The sequence below is a fragment of the Meleagris gallopavo genome, chromosome 8, assembly GCF_000146605.3.
Source record: "Meleagris gallopavo isolate NT-WF06-2002-E0010 breed Aviagen turkey brand Nicholas breeding stock chromosome 8, Turkey_5.1, whole genome shotgun sequence".
Classification (NCBI taxonomy): domain Eukaryota; kingdom Metazoa; phylum Chordata; class Aves; order Galliformes; family Phasianidae; genus Meleagris; species Meleagris gallopavo.
The window spans coordinates 6,326,126-6,337,535 of NC_015018.2; the positions used below are offsets into that span (position 1 = coordinate 6,326,126).

The following is an 11,410-nucleotide window of genomic DNA, read 5'->3' on the forward strand; positions in this document are numbered from 1 at the left end:
TTTTTTATGGCATGTCTGAAATCTTTGTACATTTTCTGCTCAATTGCATATAAATGATCATTTGTTTGTACCACTGTATTGTATTCTACTTTTCTAAGAATAAATAAAGTTTTTTGGGGAAAATAAATAATGCAAACACTGGCAAAATAATGCATTTCAATGCCATCTAGAAGTTCAGTTTCTAACTAACTTCAAATATAAGAGGTTGAAAATTTTCATTTACCTGGCATTTTTAATTCAGCAAAGTAGTGTTAAGAATCGGTCATTACAGAATGCAAAAGTTTAACATTATTTTATGACAAAGTACAAGCTAGAATATCAGAGAACAAAAAAAAAGGGTAAATAAATTACCATGTACAGAAATTGATAATAGTTGAAAGGGCTTTTTCACTAACTCAGAGTTATCTTTTTACGTGAGTGAAGAAACAAGATTTTCTCCTTAGAGGCCCCTAATGCTGAAGTAGATGTTCTGTAATATCTGGTTGCAGGCAGTGTGCTCGTCTGGAATCCAATACAATCAGTAATGTCTTGCTATTGATCACCATAGATCTAGGTCAAGGTTGCAGGGAATTAGAATTGATATGTCACCCCAATGATTAGGGACATTGGATCCAGGCTCCTGATACTTAAAGCAGTATTCATGCATTCACTTGGTTCTAGTATACTTCTATAGGTGCAAGAAAGGGATTTTTGTTGTTCGCTTTAATTTTTCTTCCAGTGATATTAGAAAGCCCAACAAGGTTCTTAGGGATATGATACGGATTTTCTCAGTGTAAACCTTAGGGGAAAAAAAAGAAAAAAAAAAAGGAAAAAACTGAAAACTGAAGAGAAACAAGTTTTAAAAATGAATGTTGCCATGCAGAAAACTCAGAAAGAAACAACCTGTTTAAAGTTCCAGTTTGGTAATGAACTTAGCTATTTGCTTATGTTGCATTACGTGACCTACCTAGAGAACTTCAGGGGTTACTCATGTGCTTGGCATGAGCTTATGTATTTTACTGAATTGGAACCTTAATGCATCAGATTCTTTTTAGATTCTTCGCACAATGTTTACAGAACTAATGTTTGTATATTTTATCTCAGCCTATGGTGGTATTTGACAGTTGGCTTCATGAGGGGATGCTGAATGTTCAGTAATAACGAAGTCAGTAAAAGTTTAAAATAAAAAAACAAAAAAACTACAACGTAAAATGTGATTTATTTTTTTTTTAATTTATGAGCTTGTTCTGTTATTGCTTTTTTTAACAGTAGTTTTTAAAGGGACCTGGGCCTTGATCCAGCTAGGGATTTTAAGTATGTACATAAAATTAAGTGAGAGTTTGATCCTAATCACACTGAGCACACACTTCCATTCACCTTCAGTGTAGGGTTAAATTCAGCTGCTTTTAAACCTGCATACATCTGAAGTTGGACATTATGTGTGCACTGAAATGACTTGCTGAAGAAGTCTTTATTTTTTGTGTCACAAAAGTTGCTTAGAACAGTTAGGTAGTGTATTATAAACCTGAACAGCCTCTTTTAAAGGGTATTGGCTTCTTGCTGAAGAAGAAAAATGCCATAGCAACAGGCAGCTTATAAATCTATTTGTCTATTGAAATTAAATTTCAGTTTACTGAGCTATCTAACGATTTTTTCCTTTCTTTTCTAATGCTGAAATAAGATCTTGTGCAGTTTCCAAAATATTGCCCTGAATGTGGATGCAGAAATCTCTAAAGAGTTAAATTTTAAATAAAATACTTATGGGTGAATATCAGGAGTAATAGTTTTCTAAGGCTTCCTCAAAGCTGAAGTGGAGAGGAGAGTCTTTGCAAGGCAGTTATTGATGGGGATCAAATGGGTTATATGAGCCCAACTCCTTGTGTCTCCTCTGCCAGCTCTCTAGTGTACCTTTGACACAAAGAGTGGAAATTTCTGAGTTTAGGCTGTAAGGTGAAGAACGATGGTGATAGAGCAATCTGTTATGCTGATGGTCCAGTAGAGTAAATCACTGGTAAAGGGTAGTAATACGGTGAAAAATTACGTCATTTATGAGCTCTATAATAATGTAGGATTTAAAAGCTGTGTAAAATAATGTAAAGAATGACATTAATCTCTAGTGAGTTTTGGAACAAAACTTCAGTGAATTTAATCTTTAGCTTGTAAAAAAATAATCTGTCACCTCATAGGGTTATCTTAGAGGTCGTAGTTGAATTCTGAAACCAGCCTCATTTTCAAGGATCATCCTATTTGGTTACAGTGCCTAGAACTGGCTATTTCAAACCAGAAGTGGAATTAGTATATATTTGCTAAAGAGTGAAATATTAAATATACTGTTAGCCTCACTGTTTTGATCCTTTTTTGTCTCCCCACATCTTCTTTTCCTTTTCTGTCTGGAGATGGCCAATGATGTGAGGCTGGGCCTCAGAAGCATGGTGAGAATTTATAATATACAGATAATTGGTTTGTTGTTGAAAATGCCTGCACAGATGAATCCTTGCTAGTTTTCTCCCCACCTCAACCTCTCCTTGAAAAGTCCCCTTTGACCTAATCTTTGTGTTGCTGTAAATGCCTGTAACTATAGTATAGGCAGTGTGTACACAGTAAAGGTTTCCCTTTGTGCAAGTTCTCCTTTCTCCTAAAAATATTCCTTTTGAGAGACTTTGGCATGCTTGTCCAACAGCATTCATTCAGTACTGCATTTTGCTGCTTGCTTTGAAAAATGTTTCTATGCACTCTTACTTCCATGTATTTTTTAACTTCATGAAAACTGTGGAAACATCTGTTTAATGTGAACCAGTCATTCACCTTCTTTTTAGTTGAATCTACTGCTTGTGAACTGAGGTTGGTAAGGATTTTAAAGCTTGAATACTTCAGCATGATGTTGAATGTCTCCTTCTGTACTAAGAAATGAAGATGCTACCATAGCCTCTTACCTTCTAGGTTTGAGAATGCTGTTGGTTGTGAGGACTACCCAGTATTTCTTTGTGCTTGCACTTAGTTCATGGGTTACAATGAATGCGGGAGTAGGTCACTGCAAGAGACTGTGGGTCTGCCTGTCATCACCTAATTTGCAATAGATGTCCCATCAGTACTGTTGCCTGCATATTTGTTCACAGTGATGTATCATGAAGTTGCAGTTGAAGAGAAAGAGGGAAAAAAAAAAAAAAAAAACAGATGTTTAGCTAATTTAAATTGGTGTGCATCATCTGTTTCAATGGCCTGGTGGGGAACTAACTCTCCTCCTGGCACAGACTATGGGACAGTCATGGCCATCATCAGAATTAGAACCCTGGCTAGACGTGACTTCAGGTTAAATAAAGCCACCCTAATCAAGGGGAAAAAGGTGAGTGTGAGAAGATGTGGACTACTTGTTGAAATGCCTTGATGCTGCAACAGTTCTGTAGCAAGTCTCTGCCACTTCGTTGGTCTTTCAGGTTTTGGTAATAGTTTCTTTTACCAGTTACAGGTATTTTCTGAATGTGAGAAGGTGAGAATGGAATCTGGCAATGTATCTAAAATATATTCCTATCACAGTGATATAAACTTTTCACTATTCCTTTATTTCTTACTTTTTTTTCAGATTTACTTTCCCTTTGAAAGGGAAAAAACATTACTTTCTCTTCATAACAAAATTTCTGCTCTATGGTGAAAAAGAGCACCTCCTAGTGAATAAGGTGGCCTCTTCTATATAGATTTTAACAATGTTTTATTTCTTTAAAGGTGATTACACATCAATTTAAATTAATATATTGCAAACCTCTCTCATTTCTTTTATCCTTTCAGTTGGATAATGGTCTACTGGACCTCAACCAATGTCAGTCTCCATGCATTCTTCTAACAGCTGTTTTATGGATAATGGCTTACTTAATTGCTAATTTACAATACATGGTATTGTTTCTACTTATAAGAGCAGAAGTTTGATTGCAGAATTGGGCCTGTTTATAAAAGTAGGTTTTCAAATAGACTCTAGAGATGCATCTGTGTTTATTTCTAGAAAGATAATGTTATGGTCAAACCAGCATCTAGTAGAGTACACTCAGAAACCACTCAGCAAATTTTATGTAACATTAAGTGCTGTTTGACTAGGTCAGTTGCCTGTGTTGAATTAATGACAGCAAGCATACATCATCGCTACATCTGTTTACACATCTGTCTGTATTTCACTGCGTTGTCGACTGTGGAATCTCTAAAAATAATGAGTGTGGCAAACAGATTTGTATTTAAAAGGAGCTATTTGTATTAATATAATACCATACTGTGTTGTCATTGTTTTGCAGCACATCTATTACTTATGTGTTCGCTGCTTTTTCTTCTTGAACAAGCCAATTTTGTCTGTTTTTGCCACTCTGCCAGAGCCTCCTGGAATAAATTAAAACTATATTTCTACATATGTGGTAGCTGCAGCTGAAAGCAATGATAATGACCCAGTGTGAATGAGCATTTCAAAAGAAGTATTTTCTTAAACAAATGCAGAGCTGCTGTTTCTTCATTTCTCCCTAGCAAGCTAAATGTGTGAATGAGTGATGTCCAAACCTCCCCAGACGGAAACTGGGAGCTGGGCAGAGCTGTTGGTTTTGCTGCTAAGCTAAGAAGCCTGTGGGTGCCTGAGTGGGGAAACCTGCCTGTTTGGGGTTTATTTCTCTGCTTTGTTTTTCAGTTATGCAGTTTGCCTGTTTGCTCATGGAAGCGTCCAAGAGACTTCCTTCCTGAGTTGCTTGGTACATGTGTGCCTTCTGTCTCTCATGACATGTCTTCAATGCATGCATATGTGTTAAGAGGTGTTATATGAGTAGGAGAGGGACTGGCCTGTGACCTCACCAAGGTCAGAAGAGGGAATGTGTGTTTGAGGCTGGGGCTTGACTCAATTCTTGAACCCCAGTCCTACTCACAAAATTACCTTACTTTCTTAAATAGTTGTTCCACAGAATGAAAGTGCAATATTCTCACTGAAAAATTATCCTTCATATTTCCATTCAAGATAGAAACAAACAATACAGAAATACTCCAATATTGATTATTAAGACTGTATTACTCTGAAAGACCTCAAGCATTATTTTCTGCCTATTGCCTAAGACTTAATAAGAATGGCATTAACAGAGTTTTAATACTTGGCACAGTTATCTGCATCTGATCCAGAAGTACCAGCACATTCATTATAGCCCCTCAGTGCATGTGCCTATCTGGCCATACTGGCTACTTTTCCAAGTTTTTTGTGTTTGATATTTAGAGTCAGGGACCATCAGACTTTTATTCCTGCTGTTGTCTAGTTTCACTTGCAGGTGTGAGTGCAAATGCTGTTTTGTCATTGTTTTGGCATAGTTCTAGCATCAAAACCTCCTTTCTGGGCATTTGACCTTACTGGAGCTGTTTCATCAACTTTAAACTTTTATCTGTTCAAGTATCTTCTCTTGAACTTTATGGTAAGATCCTAGAAATTACAAGTAAGAACAAAAGTCTTCCCTTTGGAAAATCCCAGCTATTGCAAGCCAGGCAGCTGAACAGAACACCTTTGAATTAATAGTGTTGGGAGTGACATATGCAATTTCTTGAAAACAGCATCCAGTGGCTCCTCTCCAACACTGAGGCATCTCTTACGTCTCACAATATTAATTTACTCCAAACCTCCCAAGTAATTTCATGTTCTTTCACTTTGACTGCCCACGCACTTTCCTTAGAGCCCACTGGCAGAAAATAAGCTAGAAAAAATATTATGTTTAGAATTGTTCTATCATCATTTATATATTGCTGTAATTTCTCTCTGCATGATAAAACCAAGCTTAGTTCTGCCAGGGAGCCATAGTTCCTTGCAGTCACGGCTGTGCAGAGCTAGTTGTTTTTAGGTAATTCAGGTAAGCGTCCTTCAAATCCATGCAGATGTTTGCCATGGTGTGCTTTTGCTGTCAGTCACAGATCGCTGAGTCTGTCACTCAGAGTCAAGTCCTTAAGATGTATCAGAAACACGCCCTTCATTTGCTCTTCGAGAACTCAAACTCATTGAAAAAGAATGACATTTCAATTGGTATTTATGAATGAGATAATTTCCTGACTAGAAGCATTGTTTGGTTAGCTGTTTTCCTTAATGTGGTGAAGGATAAGCCTGTGTTTATAATTCATTTACCTTACATGAGGTTTTTTCCCCTTCACTGATTAACTTCTTTAACTTATCTGCTTGGAGCATAACATTAATACTGCAAATAGAATTATGAAGACAGCAGAGGAAAAATATTTGATCTCCTTTTGGCAGCAGAACCATAAGCATTTATCCAGTGTAGCTATATGTGAAAAATGAAGTTGAATTGGCATGAAACATTGTAGAGGTTACATTTATAATATTAACTAAGTTTTGCATATTAAGTACAAGAAGAAAGAGAAGTAACCTTCAGTAATGTGTCTGCCTCAGACCCTGAAGTATTGACTTTGGAGCTCATTCATTCATCTCTGAAAGAGAACAAGCTGAAGCCAGAAGCATTTGTGATGAGAAACAGCAAGGGGCTGCCTTTGGGCCAGAGAAGGCTCTGTGCTGGAAAATGGGCACACATACCCCCCTGTGGCTCTGGTTCTTCCCATCCAGCTGCCAGAGCCAGCTCTTCTGCTGTTCCCCAGCTCCAAGCCTCAATTTGCTAATTTATATTAATTTAGCAATTTTGATTCATTAATTTTGCCATGGAGAAATACAAAAATAGAGAACAGTTACAGCGTTGGAAAGTTTGGAAGTCTTTTGGAGTACTACATTACCATTTCAGAATTAAGATCACAAGGTTTCAGGAAATGAGGAAAAAATGCCAGCAAAGTGCTTTAAATGGTATGAAATGCCTCTTACTTAATGAGAATTACAGAGCTGAAAATAGAGAAGAGCACTGATCTGACAAGGGAGCAGAATGTCATAACTTTTAAGATTTGTTTGTTTGGCTTTATTACCTCTTAACCCTTTCCATTTATCTTGTTACTTTTCCGTAGCATATGTTTTGTTAATGAATTTTCTAGGAGATCAATAAAGGAAAAAGAAAGATGAGCTTTACAGAATTTACAAATTCTGCAAGCTTCACTTGTCAAATAAAACACTCAGAACACTTCTGTTCTGGAAATCCCAGGATTCAAAGCAGTGTTCTAGTATGTAAGGACAAACTAATCTTTTCATGTGGTTCTAATCTTTATCTTGGATAGGTTTTTTTTATTTAAAGCATTTGAAAAATCATTCAACATTAGGATAGTTTCATACAAAGCTTGACATTTGGTTATTTAGCTGTTCTTCATCTGATAAGGCAAAGAAAAACGAAGAACCTTTACAGTGTATTTTTATTAATCCTAAGAGAGAGAGTTGTTTTCCTTAACCTTTACAAACATCCTATTTTAGCAACAGAAAGAAGGAATAATGTGAACTTCTGGGCTCTTTGAAGCTTTTATTTATTTTTTTCTCTTATCTTAGTAAGGCCAGAGAGTTGTCCACGCTGAATAAAGATTTAGAAACAGGCAAATGAAATTCCCCCCCTTACAACCTCCTAGTAAAATCCCAAGCATTTACTTCTCTACTTAATTATAAAGTGTTTTGTAGTAGATCAGAAGTTATATTTGTGTGCAGGAATTAGGTTTTCTTTTTCTTGATAGCAAAATATTATGCATGGTTAAACACGTGTTTGTGCTGTGAAACATAAACAGCTGCAATTGCACCATTTACGAACAGTGCTGTTCCAGGGCTGCACTGTGAATAGGGAGGAAGGGACAGCAGTCCTCTTAGACTAGTGGAGTGGCACCTCCCCAACTGGGGTGGTCATTAATATCCCCTCTCATCTGAACTGGCTGTCTAGTAGGATCATCCCATCTTTATTTTTACATCTTCAAAGAGCTAAATGTTATAACAAGGATGAATTATTTGAATTTTATGATCTGTTGTGCACAGATGCTCCAAATTAGGAGTATGCTTCCTTCACCAATGTATTTTTCCTCAGCAAACAGTTAATAGCTGCGTGTTACAAATATCAGTACTGTACTGTTCTCTCTGGCTTGGCTAGTTATCCCTGTTGCATTATTTTTGTTCCCATAGCAGAACAGGATGGAATGCACTGGGGATGTGCTTGCAATCGAAAAATACAAGTATAAGATGTTGATGTATATTTTCACTTGAAATGAACTGAAGAAAGCATTAGATAAAAGCTTATAAAAATGCAAACGAGTCATGAACATTTCTCCAAAGCTTTATTTAGGAAATATTTTTCCTCTTGTATTTGCTCAGCTTCTGTCTGAGTATTCTACATTTGCTTTTCTCGTAGTAGAGTATTGGCAAGAATATGGGTCCCAGGTAACTAAAGTGCTAACCTAGGAGTCCAAATACAAGCATGCAGGGTTTTTGGGAAAAGGACGTGTAGTACAGGGTACCTAAAGAAGCACCATTTAATGGGCTTTGGAGAGTTAGCTTCCTTAGGCACAGATGCCATCAGACACTACAGTAGCTGAACTTTGCAGATAAGCAGAACTTTGCTGTAATCTTTCATTGGCAGACAGATGAGAAAAATACAGAAGTGCATGGCCAGACGAAATGGAGCTGCCCAGAGAGGTTGAGCCCTTACTCCCAGCTGAGGATAATGCTAAGAACACCTCCAGCACTTTCCCCCAGTACACCGTTTTATTTCAAGAAACAGAACTACATAAATTCTAAATTTAAATCCATGTACTCCGGCCATTATATCACAAATGCTTAATTTTCCTTGCAGTGGATTTTATGGTCAGCTTCGAGCATTGTCTGACTTAAAGAATAAGGAGCCTGATGTGTCAGGTTGGTGAAGACTTGACGCAGCTGCAGCAACTGTCTTACCAAGTATTGTCTGGTTCCTTTCTGCCATACACTATTTTTTTATTTATTTTCCATTGATTTTATCTAACTTAAAATTATTTGATTAGAGAATCTATCTGAAAAAAACAGTGTTAAGGAAAAAAAGTTTATTTCTCTGGTGAGGAAAATAATATCCCCAGAGTCCCAGAGAACAGCACTGGGGATTTGGTTGTTTTTTTATGTAAATGAGATAGGAATCATTTTTCCACTGATTAAGAAGGGAGGTGCTAACTGCTGCTCTGCTGTGTAATTGTTGAACAATTGTACTCCAGCTGAACTCACTGGAAACCTAGCATAAGCTCAGAGGTTTGGGTTCATGTTACACGAATTCATTTCCAATTCCATACAGAGATCACCAAATCCATTGGTTCTTGAAAAATGTAGAAGTGGTTTTAAATCATTTTAAATCATACAATCAAATCTATATTTGACACTGGCTGGAATCAAGGGCTTTGGAGTTGACTTGATTGTCAATTTAAGGGTGAAAGTAAAGTTACATAGCAGTGGATGACATTGGAATAATATTATAATTCACTGTGCCCCACCTAAAACATAATGCTAAAAGATTATGTGGGGTAGTTGGCACTAACCCTTCATTCTTCTCTACTCCCAGAGCCTAGCTTTTGGCATGAACAAGAGCTTCTTAAAGGCTACTGGTGTTGTGTTTAACCAGCTAGGAACATGTTGAGCTATGGGCAGTCAGGGACAGTGATAGGAAAGGGGAAATGGTTTTAAACAGAGCCAGGGGAGGTTTAGGTTAGATATTAGGAGGAAGTTTTTCACACAGAGGGTGGTGACGCACTGAAACAGGTTGCCCAAGGAGGTTGTGGATGCCCCATCCCTGGAGGCATTCAAGGCCAGGCTGGATGTGGCTCTGGGCAGCCTGGTCTGCTGGTTGGTGACCCTGCACATAGCAGGGGGTTGGAACTAGACGATCATCGTGGTCCTTTTCAACCCAGGCCATTCTATGATTCTATGATGATTCTGTGATTACTGGGACTCATTAGGTAGTCCCATTTCCTAGCCTCAGCTTTCTCTGAGAGCACCGTGTAGTTTGTCAGACCAGAGGATGCCTTTAGTTCCAGGACTGTTGGGCTTTTACAGATACTTTGCTGCTAGTCTGCACTATGTTACACTTGCATCAAAGAGCTGTAACTGCACAGCTGTGCTTTGTGAAATATGGAGAAATGATATAATACCTTTTTATTTTATAGACTGCTAGCTATTAAAATTTAGTCATATAACATCCCAGGTGGTTGGCTTTAGGCTGCCAGTTCGGTTGTTTTCCATTTGGGACATGCCGCTCTGAGGTGATAAAAGCCCGTTGTAGGTCTTTGCTACTTCAAGTTTTAAAAACAACTTTTTTGGCCTTGTTTCCTCTGGGAAACTAAAATGCTGGCATTTGGTGCCAAAAGTCCCTTGACAAGACCACTCTGGGAGCCTTAGATGACTCATTCTCAAGGACAGTGATGCATTTCCTAAAGACTGGGGCTGCTTTCTCAAACACTGAAAACAGATGTAAACTTTTACTAGATGAGATGCCAAAGTGACAGACAGCTTGTAGTTGATCCCACAGCTGTTCAGTTCACAAACGAATGCTCCCCTGCCAGGGCTCCAAGAGCAGGTCTCCATCTTAATGCCATTCTGGGAGATCCATGGATCTTGCCAGGTAGGTGACATAGTGCTCCTTGCTGGTTAAGGAAAGTTTCTTCACCACCATAACTCCTGGCCGGTAGATTTTGATGCTTGAAGCAAATGTTCTGGAGCCAGCTAGGCTGCGCACAGTATTACACTGCTGTAATCTTCAGAAAGTGTGCTTCAGCTATGTGAGAGTGCTAAGCTGTACTGGGCCTACAAGACGTGTTGGCTGAGATACCATTTTATCTTCAGGGAATTTCATACTGAGAGCATCAGTGGGCTTTGCAGGTTGAAACTGAGCCGGCGTTTTCTTCAGCACGTGTTCTCAGTTGGACAGACCTCGAGGTTTTGCATAGGCACAGATGAAATTAAAGCAATCTAATGAGTAAACACCAATTCCCATTACATAGAGGAGGGGGAGGGGTGGGACACAAAAGGTGGTTGCATTTGGAGTGATTGTTCTGTTCTCTTCCTCACTAGGATAAAGAAGTGAACCTGGAGCAGGTCCATAGACGCATGAACAGTTTAATCGATGAAGACATAGCCCACAAGCAGATCTCTCCAGCGTCCATCGAGATCTCAGCCTTGGAGATCGGTGGCATGCAGCCAGCTCAGACCCTGGAGCCGGTACGCGAATACCAGAACACGCAACTTTCTGTCACCACCTTTTTACCAGAACAGACAACTCATGGTGCCAGCAGGACACTCACAGCTGCCTCTGGCAGCAACCTGCCGCTGCCCCTGAGCAGCTCGGCCACCATGCCCTCCATACAGTGTAAACACAGGTCGCCAAATGGAGGACTATTTCGTCAGAGCCCCGTGAAAACCCCAATCCCTATGTCATTTCAGTCTGTGCCGGGGGGAGTCATTCCAGAAGCAATGGAGCCCTCTCACGGAACGTCCATTTGATGAAAACAAACAGTAACACAACCAGCAGAGCTTTTTAATACAAAATTAAAAACAAAC

At 38.7% G+C, this 11,410-nt stretch overlaps 1 protein-coding gene across 2 annotated transcripts in view; it reads left to right on the forward strand.

The window, feature by feature from the left end:
• LOC104911894 (glutamate receptor ionotropic, delta-1-like) overlaps positions 1-11,410 on the forward strand; it is a 28,347-nt gene extending 16,937 nt beyond the window's left edge. For both annotated transcript variants that reach the window (XM_019617473.1, XM_010714215.2), the window contains one exon: positions 10,925-11,410. In XM_019617473.1, coding sequence (XP_019473018.1) covers positions 10,925-11,353 — 429 coding nt within the window. In that variant the 3' untranslated portion in view covers positions 11,354-11,410. The remainder of the gene's footprint in view (positions 1-10,924) is intronic.